The sequence below is a fragment of the Salmo trutta genome, chromosome 26, assembly GCF_901001165.1.
Source record: "Salmo trutta chromosome 26, fSalTru1.1, whole genome shotgun sequence".
Lineage (NCBI taxonomy): Eukaryota > Metazoa > Chordata > Actinopteri > Salmoniformes > Salmonidae > Salmo > Salmo trutta.
Genome location: NC_042982.1, coordinates 26,507,152 through 26,528,749, shown reverse-complemented (window position 1 = coordinate 26,528,749; position 21,598 = coordinate 26,507,152). Strand labels below are relative to the sequence as shown.

The 21,598-nt window shown below is 42.5% G+C and overlaps 1 protein-coding gene across 3 annotated transcripts in view; it reads left to right on the top strand.

Moving 5' to 3' along the window:
* Window positions 1–21,491, top strand: part of LOC115163543 (CMP-N-acetylneuraminate-beta-galactosamide-alpha-2,3-sialyltransferase 4) — a 37,572-nt gene extending 16,081 nt beyond the window's left edge. The window contains exons 2-11 of one of the 3 annotated variants that reach the window (XM_029715533.1): window positions 7,466–7,537; window positions 8,635–8,707; window positions 9,050–9,142; window positions 12,978–13,075; window positions 15,505–15,568; window positions 16,062–16,157; window positions 17,294–17,483; window positions 17,823–17,960; window positions 20,610–20,762; window positions 20,921–21,491. In XM_029715533.1, coding sequence (XP_029571393.1) covers window positions 7,516–7,537; window positions 8,635–8,707; window positions 9,050–9,142; window positions 12,978–13,075; window positions 15,505–15,568; window positions 16,062–16,157; window positions 17,294–17,483; window positions 17,823–17,960; window positions 20,610–20,762; window positions 20,921–21,010 — 1,017 coding nt within the window. In that variant the 5' untranslated portion in view covers window positions 7,466–7,515 and the 3' untranslated portion in view covers window positions 21,011–21,491. Of the gene's footprint in view, window positions 1–7,465; window positions 7,538–8,634; window positions 8,708–9,049; window positions 9,143–12,977; window positions 13,076–15,504; window positions 15,569–16,061; window positions 16,158–17,293; window positions 17,529–17,822; window positions 17,961–20,209; window positions 20,763–20,920 lie in introns of those variants that run through there. The other 2 variants (XM_029715532.1, XM_029715534.1) reach the window with 2 other exon arrangements.
* Window positions 21,492–21,598: the final 107 nt, after the last annotated feature.

Sequence of the window (21,598 nt, the reverse complement as noted above, 5' to 3'; positions counted from 1 at the left end):
CCGCGGTCATCCCCCTCTTCAAAAGGGGGTGACACTCTAGACCCAAACTGCTACAGACCTATCTCTCCTACCCTGTCTTTCTAAAGTCTTCGAAAGCCAAGTTAAACTGTCTGGGTTAGGTGGGACGCTAGTGAAATAGCAGGGTGCCAAATTCAAAACAACAAATCTCATAATTCAAATTTCTCAAACACAACTATTATATCCCATTTTAAAGATGCACTTCTCGTTAATCCAACCACACTGTCCGATTTCAAAAAGGCTTTACGGCGAAAGCATTACATTAGATTATGTTAGGACGGCGCCTAGACAAGAAACCACACAGCCATTTTCCAAGCAAGGAGAGTCGTCACAAAACCAGAAATGCAGCTAAGATTAATCACTAACCTTTGATCTTCATCAGATGGCACTCATAGGACTTAATGTTACTCAATACATGCATGTTTTGCGCGATAAAGTTTATATTTATATCCAAAAACCCAATTTTTACATTGGCGTGTAATGTTCAGAAATGTTTTGCCTCCCAAAACTTCTGGTGAACGAGCACATCAATTTACAGAAATACTCATCATAAACGTTGATAAAATATACAACTGTTATTCAAAGAATTATAGATACACTTCTCCTTAATGCAACCGCTGTGTCAGGTTTCAAAAAAGCTTTTACGGCGAAAGCAAACTTTCAATAATCTGAGTACAGCGCTCAGATACCCGCCATTTTGGAGTCAACAGAAGTCACAAATAACATTAAATATTCACTTACCTTTTGATCTTCATCGGAATGCACTACCAGGGATCCCAGTTTTAGAATAAATGTTTGTTTTGTTTGATAAAGTTCATCTTTATGTCCAAATACATCCATTTTGTTTGCGCGTTCAGTGGAGTAATCCAAATGCACTGTGCTCGCGCAGAAAGTTCAGACAAAGTCAAAGATATATTACAGTTCGTTGAAACATGTCAAACAATGTATAGAATCATTCTTTATGATGTTTTTATCATAAATCTTCCATGATATTCCAACCGGATGATTCCTTTGTCTTCAGAAATGAAAAGGAACACACCTCACTCTCACGGGAGGTGCGAGATTGAGCTCATGTAATTTTCTCAGTCATTTGACTCCATATGCTCTTATTCTCTTCCCATTCACAGTAGAAGCATGAAACAATGTTCTGAAGACTATTGACATCTAGTGGAAGCCTTAGGAAGTGCAAAATGACCCCACAGACACTGTATTAGATAGGCAATCACTTGGAAAAACTATTCAGACACCCGCCAAGTTCGGGGCAACCTAAACTCAGAATTAGTATAAGAAATATTCTCTTACCTTTGCTGATCTTTGTCAGAATGCACTCCCAGGACTGCTACTTCCACAATAAATGTTTTTGTTCCAAATAATCCATTGTTTGTGCGTACAGATCACTTATCCAAAGGTATAACGCGCGAGTGCTGAACCAGAGACAAAGTCAAAATGTTCCATTACCGTACTTAGAAGCATGTCAAACGCTGTTTAAAATCAATCTTTATGGTATTTTTAATGTAAAATTGCGATTAATATTCCAACCGGACAATAGCGTATTCATTCAAGGAGAAAAAGAAGGAACAGCGCGACCGCGCATATCCAATCCCTTTGTTGTCAGGCAGACCACTCAGTAACTTAGCTCCTATTATCTGCCCAGTGACAGGAAAATGCTCAAACCACTTTCTGAAGGCTTTAGACAGCCAATGGACACCTTAGGAAGTGCAACATAACCCCACGGATACTGTAGTTTCGAAAGGGACTAGAAAGAACTACAATTCTCACATCCTCCACTTCCTGTTTGACTTTTTCTCAGGTTTTTGCCTGCCATATGAGTTCTGTTATACTCAGACACCATTCAAACAGTTTTAGAAACATGAGTTTTCTATCCAAATCTACTAATAATATGCATATTCTAGTTTCTGGGCCGGAGTAGTAACCTGTTTTAAATTGGGTACGTTTTTCATCCGGCCGTGAAAATACTGCCCCCTAGCCCAGACAGGTTAAGCATCTCCAATCCAAAATTAAATCTAGAATCGGCTTCCTATATCACAACAAAGCATCCTTCACTCATGCTGCCAAACATACCCTTGTAAAACTGACCATCCTACTGATCCTCGACTTTGGTGATGTCATCTATAAAATGGCCTCAAACACTCTACTCAACAAATTGGATGCAGTCTATCACAGTGCCATCTGTTTTGTCACCAAAGCCCCATACACTACCCACCATTGCGACCTGTACGCTCTCGTTGGTTGGCCCTCGCTTCATACTCATCGCCAAACCCACTGGCTCCAGGTCATCTACAAGTCTCTGCTAGGTAAAGGCCCGCCTTATCTCAGCTCACTGGTCACCATAGCAGCACCCACTCGTAGCACGCGCTCCAGCAGGTATATCTCACTGTTCACCCCCAAAGCCAATTTCTCTTTTGGCCGCCTTTCCTTCCAGTTCTCTGCTGCCAATGACTGGAACCAACTGCAAAAATCTCTGAAGCTGGAGACTCATCTCCCTCACTAGCTTTAAGCACCAGCTGTCAGAGCAGCTCACAGATCACTGCACCTGTACATTTACATTTTAGTCATTTAGTAGACACTCTTATCCAGAGCGACTTACAGTAGTGAATACATACATTTCATTTAAATAATTTGTTTTTGTACTGTACATAGCCCATCTGTAAACAGCCCATCTATCTACTTACCTCATCTCCATACTGTATTTATTAATTTATCTTGCTCCTTTGCACCCCAGTATCCCTACTTGCACATTCATCTTCTGCACATCTACCATTCCATTGTTTAATTGCTATATTGTAATTACTTCGCCACCATGGCCTATTTATTGCCTTAACTCCCTTATCTTACCTCATTTGCACTCACTGTATATAGACTTTTTTGTTTTCTTTTGTTCTACTGTATTATTGACTATGTTTTGTTTATTCCATGTGTAACACTGTATGTGTCGAATTGCTATGCTTAATCTTGGCCAGGTCGCAGTTGCAAATGAGAACTTGTTCTCAACTAGTCTACCTGGTTAAATGAAGGTGAAATAAAAAAATCCCCCTTTCCCTTATTGACATCTTTAGCGCTGCTGTGTTTGAGTGCGTCTCAGCCTAGCCAAACAGTTTAGCTCCCATCCACCGGTAGAGCACTTACAGTAAAGTCGTAAATAAAATCAGCAGTAGCTGTGTGGTACTTCAGACAGACCCGGATTGGAACCCATCCACGTACACTAAGGGGCCTAAAGACTTGGGCCTCTGCCAGCCCCACTATATCCGACCCAGCACTTGAACCTCTCTTCTCTGAGCTTTATCCCCACATGCCACACAGACATTGATTGTACTGTCTGAGGACCTATGCCTCCTGCTCAGAGCAGGCATGTGGAGCTGGTTAGAGCTCCCTCAATGAAGTCCTCTCACGCACTGCGTCATGGAAAAGGGCACTGGGGGTGCATAGAGGCAAGAGTTGGCAGGTAGTAGTTGGCACTGTTGGTTAGGCCTATACAAAGCGTGTCTTTCATTGATTATTCTAGTACTCTATTCTATCGTCACTATCGCTCATTTTGTTATGTAATTGTATAAAATGGTTGAATTAGCCAGACTATTCAAAGCTTTTTCAAAATTTCTCCACCAATCATTTGCTTACTTCATGCTTAACATTTAGCAGGCTACCCTACTCATAAATATGATGTAGCCTAAGGTAAAATAGTGGGAAACTTGGAAAACATTGGTCAAATATAGCCTGGTTGCGTTTCTGTTCAGCTATTACATTCCACTCCTTGTAGGCCTACTCTGTGTCATTTTCCAAAGACACAAGGTGTAGCGTGTTCCAGAAACTGGTACCCAGACTAGGTCAATTAGGCTAGATCTTCATAACTTCCTGTTGGTTGTTAATCCAAATTAGTTGAACGGAACAGTCATGTGTGCCTGACTTTGTCTGTTTGAGGGTCAGCGAGACTGACGCTGTTCACCTGTGAGTTTGCCTATGGAGGAGGAGTTATGTGATTGTGGACAGCTACAGCATAGCTCCTAATGAAGGAGCCTTTTATGCCCTCCTGATGTCCGCATTTTGTTTACAATGTAAAGACCGTTCTAAATGTGCTTCACCAAAGGCTTGATTCAAGGGTGGAATGGTTAGCACTGGATTGGAAGTCAATTGAGAAATTTTAAACCACTTGCGTAGTTATTCGATTTGGCTATGTGTTTATCCCCATGACTGTTAATAGTGTCTTGTTCTTCTGCTGTTCTAGCATTCAGGTCTCCACAGACCAGTACGTTGCCTTGGGCCTGAAGTGACTAATTTCCCCCTCTAGAATGGAGAAACTCTCTTCATTGAAGTAGGGTGACTCTGAAGCACAGAGACATCTTTTTATCTGTAAAGATAGCCTCCTTGTTGATTTTTAACCAGAAAGAATTCTCCTGTTTTGATCAATTTCGTTGAATTAATTAGTTCAGATTTATACCATATTAGCATTCCCCCTGAGTCTCTGCCCTGTCTGAATCCTTTTCATTTAGTGGATGGTATGATTATCTAGTGGACAGCCAGTGGAAACATCACCTCTGCACCATGATTCCTGTAGTACTACAATATCAACATACATTTCTTTCAGGAAGTCTGGGTTTTTGCTCTTTAGCCCAAAAGCAGAGGACCTCAATCCTTGTAAATTCCAACATGCAACATAAAAAGATTTCATAACTTTTTTTCTTTACCAAAATGAGACACACTCCCAATCCAACTAGAACTATTAAATAACGATTTTTCAATTAAGGTAAACTCTTATTATTCAAATGTGATTTATCATTTTAAGATAGCATTTGTGTCATGCCACTTGGGTGGGTATAGTGTGAGGATGGAGTTCTTGTGCTCATCTTACCATGACCTTCGGCCTATCACATGTGAGCATAGTAGACTCAGCATTTATTTAATGTCACTCATTTCACTGGTGGGGGCTGGACCAGTTGCTCCTCTCACAGCCTGTGCGTAGCTCTGCCTGCTGGGCTGTGGCTCCAAGTGTGGGTCTGTGGTAGGGGGGTGGGAGGCCTCGTCTGGGTGGCTCTGAAGCTGGGCTGGGGTGGTCTGCGCTGGTTGAGGTTGGTGGTGCTGTGACCGTGGCTGGGGGGGGTCCAGGGTGTTGTCTTGGAGGGGTGGAGATTGCTCCGCTGTTCCTGGGTGGAGAGGTCGGGCTGCGGTTTAAAGTGACGTCCTTGAGTCTTGGCAAGGATGGGTACTGTCTCCCTGTACAGGTGAACATTGTCATAGACAGTCCAGTTCAATGGTGGGCCAGGTGTACATTGGGTCGCAGGGCACAGTCCCGGGAGAGGCTGGCGTTTATTCTTTGGATTGTGGCAGGGTGGAAGTCCTTCCTCTGTAGAAGGGTTGACACCACGGTTCTTGAGTTGGGGAAGATTGCGGAGGCCTTCTCAATCACTCCCCGTAGTGAAGTCGCCACCCTCTCCTGCTGAGCACGCAGGTCGTTGCTTCCGGTGTGTATGATTATGTGGCTTGGCGACCCAAGATGGGCCATATCAAGCAGCTCCATGGCACTCTGCGTTGTTGGGCACCACACCTTTCTCGTTTTGTGTCTAGGGAAAAGTTTTTCTCCTGAACAAACTTCCCGTTTGAGTCCAACAGGACGATGTCAGCCAGTGTTTCTTCTGGACTGGAGGGGGGGCTGGTGGGTGTTGGAGCTGGGGTGTGGCTGGCCTGTGCCGCTGTCAGTGGGAGGCTATTCTGTGGGCTGTGGAGGAGGGGTGCTGCAGGCAGGGCTGGGGAGGCTTGGCTGGTTGAGCTGGGCTCCTCTGCTGTGTGAGGGCAGGTCTTAGTGGTGATCTAGCTGCTCCTGCAGCCTGTTCTTTCTCTCCTGCAGCTCCTCTCTTAGTGTGGTCAGATTGTTATTACTGTTCTGCCTGTCTTTTTGGAGCTCTCTCACCACCTTTGTTAGATCAGCCAGCTCTCTTGAGTCCGTCTCTCTCTCTTGCTGAACCTCGTTCAGCTGTGTTGCAAGGCTGCTGTCCTGCTCTGTCCGCACCTTGGTTAGGAGCTCCTCCAAGGTGTGGTTGTCTGGTTGCTGTTTGGTCACGCTCTCCCTGAGCAGGACCACCGCCCCCTCCAGTTTGGTGAACTCATCCCTCATGGCAGCCATGGTGGTGAGGGCCTGAGCCTGCTCTGCACTGAGGGGGTCTCTCTCTTCCTGGGGCGTGTCCTCCACTATGGTGGGAAGAGGTGCTGGATGTGCCTTTCAGTAGGGGTGAGGGTGGTGCTGGTGGAGTTTGTCTTGTGCGAGGGCATGTCACTGGTGGTATTCTTCTCTCTCCTTAATTGTCTGAAAGTCTGTTTCAAACAGCCTAAGATTACCTTGCACCATGACAGTCCCCGTCTTGTAGAGGTTGATTGTTATCATGGTGCTGTCAGGGTCGTCTGTCTCTTTGATTTTCAGATTCCACCCATTACAGATTCCCTCTTTCTTTATGGATGGGTAGTGAGAGCACACTGCTGAGCGCCATGCATTTGGCTGGTCAGTGAAGAAGATGAGATTACTTACATCACTGATTTTGTAGAGATCTGCGAAAATGGTTTCTGGCCTCCCCTTTAGTAGTTTCTGTTTAAAAGCTTTCCTCGTTGTCATTTTTGGCCCCTGGAGGGTAGAGAATGGATTCAGCGCTGAGGGTGAGTGGGGACATGGTGCCTGTGGGCTCTGCTACTGCTGCTGCTGCTGCTGCTACTGCTCTGTCCTGCTGCCCTGTTGCCATAGCAACTGATTTATTTGTCTGCTGCTGTTGCTAGCTAGCTCTAATTTAGTTCAAAAACCAGCCAAAAGAGTGACAAATCTTTACACAAAAAACAAGATGTTTAAAGTTAGTCCATGCTCCTTTTTGGTTTACTCACTTAGTTTGGTTGTTTGATGTAGTTGTATTAACTCTCCTTGCTAGCTTGTTAGTCTGCTGGCTCGGTCTTTTGTGTAGCTAGCTAGAGTCAACTTAACTTGAGGCGCTAAGTTACTTTTTTCTATTCTGAATTAATAGAGTTGTTCATCACTTCTTGTCTGGAATTATTTTTCCATTAGAGTGTATCTCATTCTAAAAAACTAAAAAAATATGAACTATATCAGGAGCTCATGTTGAGCATGTCTCTCTCTGGCGCTCTCTTTCTGTGTTTGTGTGTCTGGCGCGTGCTCGCTCTCTCTGTCTGGCTCTCTCACTGTCTCTCTCTACATCTGCCACGCTGTCTGGTGGATGGACACTGGACGCAGACAATTCCACTTTTTTGACAATGAGCACAGAGTCTACGTATTGCCTTGGTGTTTCATCTCTCTTACAGCTTCTCATTTATCATCCGGAAGGAGAAAGATGTCATTTATGGTGCCGTTTAAGGCGCTTGGTTAATTTAATTGGCTCGCACCACTGCTGTCCAATTTGAGCCAGATGTTTTTGGTGCTAATATGTTCTTCCTCCCTCAGGGTAACATCATGCGCAGTACCGAGATGAGAGGGCGACGGAGCATGTGAAGATGTCCCTAAAGACTGCTAAAAGTAAGCTCCCCCGCTGCTTCCTTACAGTGGGTGGTTAATAGACCTGTACATAAAATACTTTTATCACACATTGAACCCCTGTGTCTTCATTTGTGGCAGTTGTACATGAAATTTGTCTTCTCGTATTTTCTTTACTTTTCATCGAAGGATTACAGTATTTGTACAACTCTAGCCCAGTACAGTTTCATTCTTTCAATTCGCTCAAGATTTTGGTGGATGTAGTGTTGCACAATAACTTCCTTGTGTTATAGCTCTCACATACTGTGCTTTGTCTTACACATTAATTCACCCATTGTACATACTATAAGACACATTCCAAGCCTGTCATGTGTAATCCCGATGTTCCTGGATGTGTTATGATCATCATACAGAAACACACAGCTTGGCGCTGCCTTGATCTGGCCTTCTCATTTTGTCTCCATTGACAGAAAACATATTGGCCTTGCTTTCAGAGCTGGATGCTTGCTTTTGCAATTTACACCAGCTCATTTTGGTTTGACTATAGCTGCTGTGCTGAAAACCTTGAAATGGCTTTTCATTTTTCTGGCTCAGTCAATGGGAGTCCCAGAAAGCAGATTCAGCTCGATGGAGACTGTGTTTAGTATGGCACTATGTGTTTGCCTTTAGCCTGTAAGAAGCCATTTGTATTCCTGTAACAAACGTGTGGGAAGTATGTGTTTGAGTTGGAGGACTGCCCTCCCTCCCAATCCCCTATACATGTAGGGCACTATCTGGGCTGGGGAGTGTATCTATCAGACGAGAGAATGGTTGTAGTCTGAGATGTTGCTCATGTGGAGGTAGAGGGGACTTTTGTTCGGCAGAGTTGTTTGATATGGGAACTAAGAGTTCTAGGGTCTGCTGTGGGTTTTTTCTTTAAGGCTCAATTAATAGCACTCCTCTGTTCCACTCCAGTTAAGTTAGTGATACTGTACTGTAGGAAGTTAGAATCTGCTTGCAGTCCTGCCTGCCTGCAGATTGGATCTCATGCCATAATTAGCAGCAATTTGCAATGTCATAAACTAGGATTTGACCACAGGCTATACAAGAAAAGCATGATGTTGGTTTGTAATCTATTCATGTGGTTGTTCTCTCTCCAGCATGGTGCTTTAGACTGATTGCTGTTGTTCTGTTCTTCGTCTCCTACTACTGCTCCCATGTCTTCCTCCAGAGGTAAGGCTGCTCGGCCCTCAGCCCTGGTCTACCGCCTAGAAGCTCCCTCTCTGTGGAGTGGCAGGTAGACCAATCACACAGATACTCATTTATGCTTTACTGAAGGAAAGAGAAACCTCGAAATAAGGCCACTGCTGAGTCACATCACGTTGACAACCCATTCCATTCGCCTAGCATCTAATCTACCCACAGCTTTAAGTGGGTAAACGGCGGTCAATTTAGGCCTTCAATAGATACCCACACTTGTCTCTTTTTTTTTTTTAACTAGTGTCACTGGACATGCTGAGTTAAAAGTCAGCAGTTTCTGTTCCAAATGTGGTGATTCGTGTGCTTGTCTTTCAGCTATGGAGGCACCAGCAAGTCTCCTTCAACTCCGAGCAAGTCAATGTGCGGTGGCTGGCTAAAGCAGAAGAAGTGGGAGAGCCTCAATTTTAAGTGAGTAATGGAGTGTCTATCTTTAAAACAAGGAGGGTGGGGATGATGCCAATGCTTTTACTGGAATGCCAGGTGCCAGCTTCTTTGGCCTTTTGGGAGCTGTTTTCACCCAGTCACCAGTAAAATTCAGATTTTTTTGGTAAGTAGGAACCATTTTTTTATTATGAAAGGAAAAGAATTTTCAGCCCAAAGATTAAAGTACATTTTCTGTAACAATCGTTTAAGTTGAAACTGTTGATGGATCATTATTGAAAACAGACACCTAAGAGCAAGTCTATTTTTAAAGGAGCTTTCGATTCACACAATTATGTTTTTCAGGAGGACAATGGATAAATGTATTCCTCTGGCTTGCTGAGTACCTTTGTCCAGGATACTTGAATGGTCCCCCATTTATTTTTACTCTGCTATTATCAGTTAATTCAATTGGGTATGTACTGGAGCTGTTCTGTTTGTGTGCCCTGTTCAAGGTTGCAACGGTGATATGGCCCATCTGTGTCCTACTGGCCCAGCAACCTTAGGGTCACCATGTTTCTCTAACCACTAGACCATAGAGTTCAATTGGCCTCCTCTCAGCTCAGACATGACTTGTAAATTATAGAGATTAACAACGCTCCATTTTCTCAAGGTCAATACTGTTTGCCAACTGATTGTGATTCATGTGTGTGGCAGTGATGAAGGTCAGGTCATTTTACACATGCAAATCAGGCAATAACAATGTCACTCCTAATTGGAAGCCCCCAAGATGTCCCCTAGTCTTTCACTGACAACTACAACTGGCACAGCATGGTAATAAATGTCTCCACAACTAACAGTCGAAGACTGTTACTTACTCGTAAACAGCTAGCGTCTAAAACATAATCCTCCATGTTAAATTCCAACCAGAGAATTAACATGAGGAAACTAAGCCAGCCATGACTGTTTTCACATACATTTAATTACTAGTGTGGTCATGATGTGTCTCACCCCATTCCTTGGAGTCTCAGTACTGTATATCATTGTTTTGTTCTTCTTGGCAGTAAAAATACGTTTCATTTTGAACCTTTTATTTAACTAGGCAAGTCAGTTAAGGACAAATTTCTTATTTACAATGACGGCCAACACCGGCCAAACCCGGACGACGCTGGGCCAGTGGCGGTTCTAGACCATTTCAACTGGGGGGTCCAAGCTGGGGCCAGTTACATTAGACGTTATTCTTGTCATATCATTTTCTTCACTGCATTGCAGGCAAAAGACCATGTTCATAATCATTAGTGTGCCACGTTGCCACTGTCTAATAACCAATTTCTGCTATTGTTCTTTTTTTACATCTGTTATGTAAAAATGATTTCATACTCCACATTTAGGGGGGCCACAAGGGGGTCCAAAATTGTCACAGGGGCACTGCCTAACATGCTGACCAAACCGGGCGCCATCGCGCGCATGATGACTTTGTAGCCCCACACAAGACACGATCAGGACACGCAGGTTGAAATATCAAAACAAACTCTGAACCAATTATATTAATTTGGGGATAGGTCGAAAAGCATTAAACATTTGTTAATTTAGCTAGCTTGCTGTTGCTAGCTAATTTGTCCTAGGATATAAACATTGGGTTGTTATTTTACCTGAAATGCACAAGGTCCTCTACTCAGACAATTAATCCACAGATAAAACGGTAAACCAAATTCCTTTCTCGTCATCTCTCCTCCTTCAGGCTTTTTTACTTCTTTGGACTTTATATGGCGGTTGGCAACCAACTTTATGGTGCATTACTACAACCAACTGGAGTGTGGACATCAGTTCATTTTTCAATCACCCACGTGGGTATATGCTCCAAGAAAACAATGAGAAGATGGGAGAGGCCGGTCTTGCAGTGCGTTGAGCGTCACAAATAGAAATGGGTTCTATTTTAGCGCATGGCCACGCAGATGCTCGCTGAGGCGTGTGAGCAGTGTGGGTGCAATGATTGAATAACATGTATAGTTGGAAGTGTACGTACACATAGGTTGGAGTCATTAATGCTTGTTTTTCAACCACTCCACAAATGTTTTGTTAACAAACTATAGTTTTGGCAAGTCTGTTAGGACATCTACTTTGCATGACACAAGTAATTTTTCCAGCAATTTTTTTACAGACAGATTATTTCACTTATAATTCACTGTATCACAATTCCAGTGGGTCAGAAGTTTACATACACTAAGTTGACTGTGCCTTTAAACCGCTTGCAAAATTCCAGAAGTAATGTCATGGCTTAAGAAGGTTCTGATGGGCTAATTGACATAATTTGAGTCAATTGAAGGTGTACCTGTGGATGGATTTCAAGGCCTACCTTCAAACTCAGTGCCTCTTTGCTTGACATCAAGGGAAAATCAAAAGAAATCAGCCAAGACCTCAGAAAATACATTGTAGACCTCCAAGTCTGGTTCATCCTTGGGAGCAATTTCCAAATGCCTGAAGGTACCACGTTCATCTGTACAAACAATAGTACGCAAGTATAAACACCATGGGACCACGCAGCCGTCATACCGCTCAGGAAGGAGACGCGTTCTGTCTCCTAGAGATGAACGTACTTTGGTGCAAAAGTGCAAATCAATCCCAGAACAACAGAAAAGCACCTTGTGAAGATGCTGGAAGAAATGGGTACAAAAGTATCTATATCCACAGTAAAACAAGTCTTATATCGACATTTCCTTGCTGAGCAGCCATTTAGGTTGAAGCCACTGCTCCAAAACCACCATTAAAAAAAGCCAGACTACAGTTTGCAACTGCACATGGGGACAAAGATCATACTTTTTGGAGAAATATCCTCTGGTCTGATGAAACAAAAATAGAACTGTTTGGCCATAATTACCATCGTTGTGTTTGGCGGAAAAGGCGGACGCTTGCAAGCCGAAGAACACCACCCCAACCGTGAAGCACGGGGGTGGCAGCATCATGTGGGGGTGCTTTGCTGTAGGAGGGACTGGTGCACTTCACAAAATGGATGGCTTTACAAGGTAGAAAAATGGTGGATATATTGAAGCAACATCTCAAGACATTAGTCAGGAAGGTAAAGCTTGGTCAAATGTTTCTTCCAAATGGACAATGGCCCCAAGCATACTTCCAAAGTTCTTGCAAAATGGCTTAAGGACAACAAAGTCAAGCTATTGGAGTGGCCATCACAAAGCCCTGACCTCAATCCCATAGAATATTTGTGGGCAGAACTGAAAAAGCATGTGCGAGCAAGGAGGCCTACAAACCTGACTCAGTTACTCCAGCTCTGTCAGGAGGAATGGGCCAAAATTCACCCAACTTATTCTGGGAAGCTTGTGGAAGGCTGCCCAAAACGTTTGACCCAAGTTAAGCAATTTAAAGGCAATGCTACCAAATACTAATTGAGTGTATGTAAACTTCTGACCCACTGGGAATGTGATGAAAGAAATAAATAAAAGCTGAAATAAATAATTCTCTTATTATTCTGACATTTTACATTCTTAAAATGAAGTGGTGATCCTAACTGACCAAAGACAGGAGATTTTTACTAGTATTAAATGTCAGGAATTGTGAAAAACTGAGTTTAAATGTGTTTGGCTAAGGTGTATGTAAACTTCTGACTTCAACTGTATGTGTACATTTGTTTTGCAACGCACGTGATGCAAGTGGTGTGGTCAGCATATAATAGACATGGGAGTTGATTACGTTGAACAATGAGAAGGAATTAAGGTAATTTCATTTTAATGACAAACTAAAACTGCCAGGTCAGCAGTGTATACTGTATATCTCCATGCCATTGGCAGTGTGGAATATTTAGTAGGAACTGTACATCTTTGTATTTGTGTTGTAATGTGAAATCTATTCTCCCCTGTTTCTAATACAGCATTAGCAGACAAACACAGCTCTTCTTCAAACTGGATGATTTCTTCTGGCGACATAATCAGTCCACTCTTGCATTACCCTACGGTATTAAAGGCAGTGGTATGTGCTCTCATTTCATTGTGTAATTGCTTTGTTTTCGTTTTTTTCCCACAAAGTCTTTAATGGAACATGTTTATTAAATTACATTTTCATTCTAATTTTGCTTTTATTTCTAAAAATAAGGATGCCATCGTATTCTCTATCATCCCCCAATCTTTGATAAACAGATATGAAACTTTGTTCCAAAAATGTTGTCTCACGACTTGCCCACATTGATCCACACGGACCAAAGCGGTTTGTTAAAAAACGTTTATCCTCGGATAGCCTCCGACTATTACATATCTTAGATGCTTCATCAGAAACAACAGCTTCTTGGGCTGTATTATCTCTTGATGCAGAAAAAGCTTTTGATTGACATAATGGTCATATCTCTGGTCTGTTTTGGAACATATAGGAATTGGCTCCAATTTCATTCATATTATTGAAATACTATATGCCAATCCCTCAGCCATAGTTATAACAGACAATATCTGCTCTGTTCAGAATCACTAGAAGTAGCAGACAAGGTGATCCAATTTCACCTCTGCTATTCTTATTATCTATGGAACCTCTGGCCCAGGCAATTCGTCAATCAAAGGAAATAACACATTTCTCTCAAATCTACTGATGTATTCAATCTGACCTCAGTAGGTGGAATGATATCCCAGTTGCTTTAACCAGCAGCATATCTATTGTCAAAATGAATATATTGCCAAGGCTGAATTTCTGTAGTTCAATGCTTCCCGTGGCTCCACCTTCTTGCTATTTAGATAAAAATCCATAGTCCTGTTTCAAAATGTATATGGCAATGTAAACAATGCCAGATAAATTAATACATTTTCAAAGAGGGAAAGACGTAGGATGACTATTTGTACCAAACTTTAAATTGTATTTCCAAGCTCTAGCATTTTGCCCCACCTTGAATTTGTTTAGACATGATTATTTTACTGGCCGAGTAGAGAGAAAAATATGGTGTCTGCTATGGCCCTGATATAAATCTTCACTGATTTATATCACTTAAACAATGTAAACTACACTTTGGTCATATTATTGCTCATACAATTTCTATTTGGTGCAAAATGTTTAAACAATGTAACTGGGATTGAAAATGTAATTCCCATACTCCAATAATGCCTTGCGATCTGGAGGTGGCATTTTCATCCCCCCAATGGTCCACATGTGGAATATGTGCCCTTGCTGTTATTATGGACACTAATGGTTTGAGAACATTCCAAGATTTGAAAGATGTACACATTACCAGGTAACTCCTTTTTTCTATATTTACAATTTAGGCCAGTATAGCTGCGCAATGTAGTCGCTTGGGAAACCCAACTACCGAAACAACATCCAATGATGGGATTTATAAATAAATTATCTGGGCATCTGAAAGAGCTGATCAGTATAATGTAAAAACAACTTTTGAAAATCAAATTCTGAGCTAGCCATTAAACTATGGTCCACAGATCTAATTGAATTTGAACCACTGGAACAGAATATTGAAAAATATGTCCTTGGCATCCTGTAATCCAAACCATCAATACATACATTTTTAAGTTTGTTCACAGAATGTATTTAACACCAAGGAAATGTTTTACGATGAAATTGTCCCCAACTACTCCCATTCCTTCATATGATGTGGGAGTGCCCTGCAGTTAAATGCTTCTGGGACAAAGTTACACAATTTATTTTGAAGGGCATGAATTTAAATATTCAATGCTTTGTGTCAAATATGTTATTTGACAATGATAGCCCCATGAATCTCTTGATCAGTCAGAGAAGATGACTGCTGGCAGGCAGCACTGCTGTGAAAAAAATGTTGGCTCTAAGATGGCAACCACCTCACTCTCTATACTATTAGAAGTTAATACATTATAATTGACAGCTAGGCTGAATGGTGCTAGTCAAGGAACAATTGAGTCCTTGACTCTGTAAAGAACAATCTCTGCTAAACCCCCACACATTCAAAGCAATTTATATACTGTATTTATTTTGACTTTTGTTACTTTCTATGCTTTCAGGCCCATGGGGAAGGGGTGGTACAGGGGGAATCAGAGGATGGAAGGGAGGGGAACTGATAATCAACCTCAGTTGCTGGGTGGGAGGGATGCGGGCAGTTGGATGGGGACTAGGGGGGGTCATCTTTGTATGCATTTATTTTATTGTTTTGTACATGTAAAAAAATATTTATGCTCAGTCAAGCTCTGCACGCTATTAGCTTACCAAGAGTAATTTGATTTGAGAAGCATTATGGCGTCAATGTCCACTAGGTTTATGCTCCCTTTACAGAAAACGTGTGTGTGTGACGTGCGTTGAGATTACGACTAGTATTTGAAAACCGTATTGGGTCATCGGTCCTCTCGATATGGACTTCTCTATGTGACGACAAATTTTTCAGCATCTACAGTCAGTCCAAGTGATCACACCTTGTTTAATCCCTCTCTCTTTTCCAGAGTTGCTGCTGCTGAAGGTTTTAGCCATTATTGCCAGTTACAAAATGCCAGCCAGCATTGATGGGTAAATGTGATGAGTGATACTTAGCCATATTAGCAAGGTTGTTAACCTCTGGTGTGCTGTATGAACCACTTTATTTCTTACAATATTTGTTATGGTCACAAAGAACCACCGATAGCTGATATGTGTCTGAGAGCAATATATGTTGGTGTGTGTGTGTGTGTGTGTCTCCTAAATGTAGTGTAAATGCTGTGCTAACATAATGACTCAAATCATCCCTGTGGTGTGTGTGTGTGTGTGTGTGTGTGTGTGTGTATAATGGGTGGACAAATGTGCCACAAGGAAGCTGCCTTAGTTCATTAACTTCATTTCAAGCAAGAATGCCAAACCAAGCAGTGACCAGTCACTATTACAATGGCAGTGTTGGAAAATGTCCAGTGGTTCTACTGTAGTGTGCAGTTAGTCACCCCTCAAAGTGGCCTTGAACTTTAAAATGATGGAAAAGGCAACACCTAAAGTAAATGGATTGTAATTTTATTTTGTTTTATGTCCGCAGTCTAGACTGCAGAACGTGTGCAGTCATAGGAAATGGATTTGCCATTAAAAACAGCTCCTTGGGCGGCATCATCAACGAGTACGACGTGGTGATCCGGTAAGTATAAAGCCTAATGGTTCCATCCTGTTTTCTACCACACGATCGTCATTAAGTCCATGCTCCCTCCCTCTTCTGTTGAACTGTTGCTACAACTCACCACTTCTGTTTAATTTATCAGATCTATCTGATGCACTACGTTTGCTGGACTATTTCCTCATTGACCCAATGATGTTCCTGCACAATTAGTGGTATTCCTAATCAATATCAGTACATAGAGTGCAATATATTGCAGTACAGTCGAGCCATATAATTTGATATTGAAATATGGCTCCGAGTACAGTCTGTAGCTGCAATAGTGTTTAGCCATTTCCCCAATGGCCTTTTCCATAGCAATTCCTGTAATCCAGTAAAAAAACATACAGATTTTCTATGATGCGTTGTCCTCAAGAGGGATAGTCTAATTTGTATTGCCCATGAAAGCGTAATGCAGTCAATGTGGCTGTACCATAATGGCCAGCTCAGACTGGTGACCTTGCTTTAATGCCTTTCTCTGTGTAATCAGTATACTGTTGGGTTAACTCAGTCTCTTAAAAGGGGGATCTGGTCTACCCTGCAGAAAAATACCCCAGTGCCCTTTCCAAATCTCATTTATAGCCTTGGACTGAACACATGCATTTTGAGTTTTGTATAAGCCTCTTGCCAACAGCCCAGACAATTTTGCCTGGTCATATCAAGGGTTAGGGTTAAGTCATATCCAGTCACAATGCACTCTGCTCTGTTCTGCTCAGTTCTCACATATCCCAGTCTCAGACGCTAATCTCACAGGCCGAGGAAATCGAGTTCATTGACATTTGTTGCTCTGCTCTCCTACCAAGCGTTCTCCTACCTCCGTTCTTGTTTTGATACATGGTGGTGAAATAGTGGAGTTAATTCTGTTACATTAGAGGGAGGATAGAACAGCTCTAAACTAAACTTACACTTATGTTATTATTATATTAATTGTGATTTTTGTCCAGAGTTGCACTGTTACATGGCAACTTTGTCTTTTTGTATTGCATTTTTTTTATTCAAATGTAGTACACACAATGCTATTTAAACTACTACTCTGTTTTATGACTATTTCTATAGAAGGGAATTACTATTTCTATAGAAGGGAATGGCTAAGGTTTCTCTTTCTCTGTATCCCTGTGCAGGCTAAATGACGCCCCCGTCAGAGGTTATGAGGACGACGTGGGGAACAAGACCACTATGCGTCTCTTCTACCCTGAGTCGGCCTCCTACAACCCCAGCATGCACAATGACCCCGACACCCTCATGGTCCTAGTGCCTTTCAAACAGCAGGACCTCCGCTGGCTCAAAGAGATCCTGTACGACGAGAAGAGGGTACTGGATGTGTGCGCGCACACCTCCGTTTTATCTGCTTCCCTGGTACTTGCCATCCAGCCACGCAGTGACAAAATATACAGAATCAATGGCAGCCTTGCCAAACCTACTTGAAAATGTAAACTGTAGTCTCAGCAGCCCCAACACCCCCACTCTCTAGTTTAGCTCAGGCTGCTACGGTCGCTGTTAGCATGATTAGGAATAGTGTCATTATCCCCTCATTTACACATCGACTAGGTTGCCCTGAGAAACTGAGTAGAATGGGACTAAAACAGGGCCTCAATTGTGTAGCCATAGGCTCTGTGTGTGTGCACTCGCTAATCAACGTGTGTGTGCCAGGTGAGGAAGGGTTTCTGGAAGCCCCCTCCACAGATCTGGCTAGGCAGTACCAGTCGCATCCGGGTGCTGGATCCTCACTTCCTGCATGGGACGGCCAGCAGTCTGCTACAAATCCCCCTTCACCCAAAGAGAAAACAGGTAAGGGAGCAGCTCCGTTTACACCTAGCTACTTTGGGAACCAGGATATGGGCAGAAAATAAATCTGTGAAGTGGACTTAAGTTCTATCAAAAATCTTGAAAGACTGCTGTACTCAAAGGTGCCATATTTGATTAGCTACTGCACTTAAGGTGGAATATTATTTAGCTAACAGGCTTTTTGACTTGAGGTCAAGAGTGGTGTTTGTACCACATAAATGCACAAATGACCATTTTGCTCCTCTTGACATTTCATCAGTCATTAAAAGATAAGGCCTTGATGTTTTTTAGGCCTCTCAGTACATCCTTAAAAAATAATTGGTTGTTGAACAGGGGCCAGTGTCCTGTGCTGTCTGTAAGCATTTCTACCAGCTACAGTTTGGAAAGGAGAAGGTCAGTTTCAAACGCTCTACTGATTACCCAGAAATGGAAGAGCAAGAAAAACAGATGGGAATTCCAGAAAATAACAGTGGAACATATGCAGAATGGAACAACAGAACTAATGAAATCAAGAAAAATGATTGTGGAATAGAATATTGTGACAGATTACATTTTAATAGTAAGTCATTGAGCTGTTTTCTGTTCACAAATTGGACCACAATTCTCTGTTTGGCTTAGGATATCTGGGTTTTGAAATGCATGATACATTGATTTGAACTATAACTAATGTGGAATTATGTTTCATTGGCCAAGAGGTCCATCTGCCAAGAGCTTGTTCAGTGCATGGTGATGTCTTTGAGATGGAACAAAGCCAGGTTTAGTTTGTTCTCCCAGTGAGCCCCTATGTCAGAGACTGAGGCTGTGCACCCTTTGGACTGCTGAAACAACATTGAGCCAAGGGAACAGTGGTAAAGAAGGAGTCCTGCAGGCAATCAGCCCGACAGTAGCCCTCCTCCTCCATCTGCGTGGCCCTATTGGCCACTCTGAGCACTCAGCCCTGGCCCCTTTCCCCACCCTCTCCTCTGCCCTGTCTCTTTCCTGGGTCAGAGGAGCCTGTGTGTGCCCCGTCAGCCAGCAGGAGGCTAAGAGGGCCTGACCGCAGACCCACAGCCCCCATGCCTCTCACCCCTCCCCGTGGGTGCCATGTTGGCAGTCATCCACATGCCCTGTGAGAAGGCAGCAGCAGGCAGTCCCCCTGGTTACAATACAGAGGCTGAGGGCTAGAGGGCTAACTAATGCCCCTGCCAGTCAGACAGTCCCCAACGCCTCTCCCACCCCTTTCCGAAACAACGATCCCACTCCCATCACTCTGGTCTGGCTGGCGAACAGCAGTGACAATCTTCACTCCCTCTCACCAAGGCTCCATGGGCCCACGTCCAACTATGCAAGGCACTACAGAAGTTGGATTGGTTGTTGACTGACCATATCAGGCTAATGCGCCCAGCCAGGCTCATTAGGAACCTGGTTTGGAGGAATGTCCCCTACGGTGTGATGAAGAGAGGAGAAGTAGGGGTTTGAGAACTTGACTGGTCCGGTCCAGTTTCTCTCTCCTTAGGGCCTGGGGATGGCTGTCCACCCCAGACCGCATGCTCGTAAAGCCTTGCGGGCCACACTCACAGACGCATCCTTTTTCCACGCAGGAAACTGACGTGTCTCGCCTCGAACAGGGGAAAGAGATTGAATGCATGGTACTGATAGGAGGAGCAGAATGGAAGTTTTATTCCTGTGTCACAATATTTACTTTGGAAAGGGTCCTGCACCCAGTATTGGCCATTTTGAAGGTTTTGTGTCTTGTTTTATTTTCATTTTATTTGGCTGATTTATACTGCAGACCCTCAGTAGGAAGGAATTGGGAAAGCAGTAGGGTGGAATTATGTACCTGAACAAGAAGCTTCCTTGGAAATGGTGGGTAGTTGAGTAAACCAAGGTAATAATTACATGGAACAGATAGGGGAGAGCGGGGTTGAGCCACCCTTGTTTCTAGGAAACTATCCACAATTTATAATTTTACCAAATATTTAGGAAGAGGTCTGAAGGAAGAAACCACATGGTAAAAGTTAAGTCCAACTACTTGCTTACCACTTTTAGATACTTTTAAGATTGTTCTATACATGAGTTGGTCTCTACGCTTCAATATGAGCTCCTAAACCTAGCATGAAAGTGTGTCCTTGTAGCTGTGTGGGCTAATATAGTCAATGTTTGCCTTGGGGTAAGTTTAGCAAATGGTTGCACTAATGGCAAGTTTAAGTGTTTTCTTCCCAGGTGTAATGCAAGGCATAATTTTAATTTTATTTGACCTTTTATTTAACCAGGTACGCCAGTTGAGAACAAGTTCTCATTTACAACTGCGACCTGGCCAAGATAAGTGCGACACAAACAGCAACAGAGTTACACATGGAATAAACAAATGTACAGTCAACACAATAGATTAGTAATCATTAACAGTCAGCAAGAGCTGAATCAAACCAGGGACACCCCTCACATTGTTCTGGAGACAAAAGTAATAATACCATCTCCCTTTGTCCCAGTACACATAAAGAAATGACACACTGCTCTGTAATATACCAGTGATGCCAACTAATGTACTAAAAGTGCAGAACTAGAGGACTCATAAGTTTTTACAGGTCCCTGCTACCCCCTAGTGTCAAACACGATACTACATGTCTGTTACCATACTATAGGTGTCATTGGTTTTGGTTCTCACTCCTACAGAAACCAGTACACCCCACCACAGGGATCCTAGCTGTGTTTGTGGCACTCAACTACTGTGACGTGGTGCACATAGCTGGGTTTGGATATCCAGCATCGAAAAACCAGGAGCATCCTATACACTACTACGGATATGACACTATGAAATCCATGAAGGTGAGTGTACATGGGATTTTACTCAACTCCCGTGTCAGGGATGAACACTCTTAAGTGTTCATCCCTGTATATTTTTCAGTGCACTTGTGTGTATGTTTTCTATTATTTTTCAGGCAAAATAAGTGATATGTTTAGCCTTTGCTTTCGTTCTGTTCCAGGATTCCTACCATGACCTTACCCACGAAGCAGAAGCCTTAAAAAAACTAGAGGATTCGGGGGCTATCATGTACTTACACCCTCACTCCTGACACACATACTGTACACACATGGGCACAGTCAAGAAACAGCCCCTATCCCTTACCTCCGAGGAACTTCATCAAAATCTGAAAGAAATTTTCACTGCACTGCTAATACCTATACATTTTCCTTTAGATCTACACACAAGCCTAGGTGGTAGAGGCTAGCGGGTGTTTTTGGACTGGGCTACACACAGATAGATGTCAGTTGTGAACTTGAATCCTCTCTGCTGACAATACGGTTCAAACATCATAATCACACATTTGTGCCAGTCTTAATTCACCTCACTCTTATTGAAAATAAATACGTTTTTTCCGATTTGTAAAAAAAAAAGAAAAAATATTTTTTTAATTTAAATTATTTGTTATTTTTTTTCCTGAGTTCTGATTTGATTTTTTTTTTAATTAACTTTAAAAAAAGCCTCTTAAATGTTACCACTGGATATTTTATTGTATGTAATTCATTTTTATTAAAATGAAATCTAAATGGAAATATCACTGTTCAGTTTACAATTTCTTAGCAAAGACTGATTTATTTTGTGCCATGGTCAGACATTTTTTCATAATTTATTGATGTTTTTTTAGCTGTGAATATTTTTG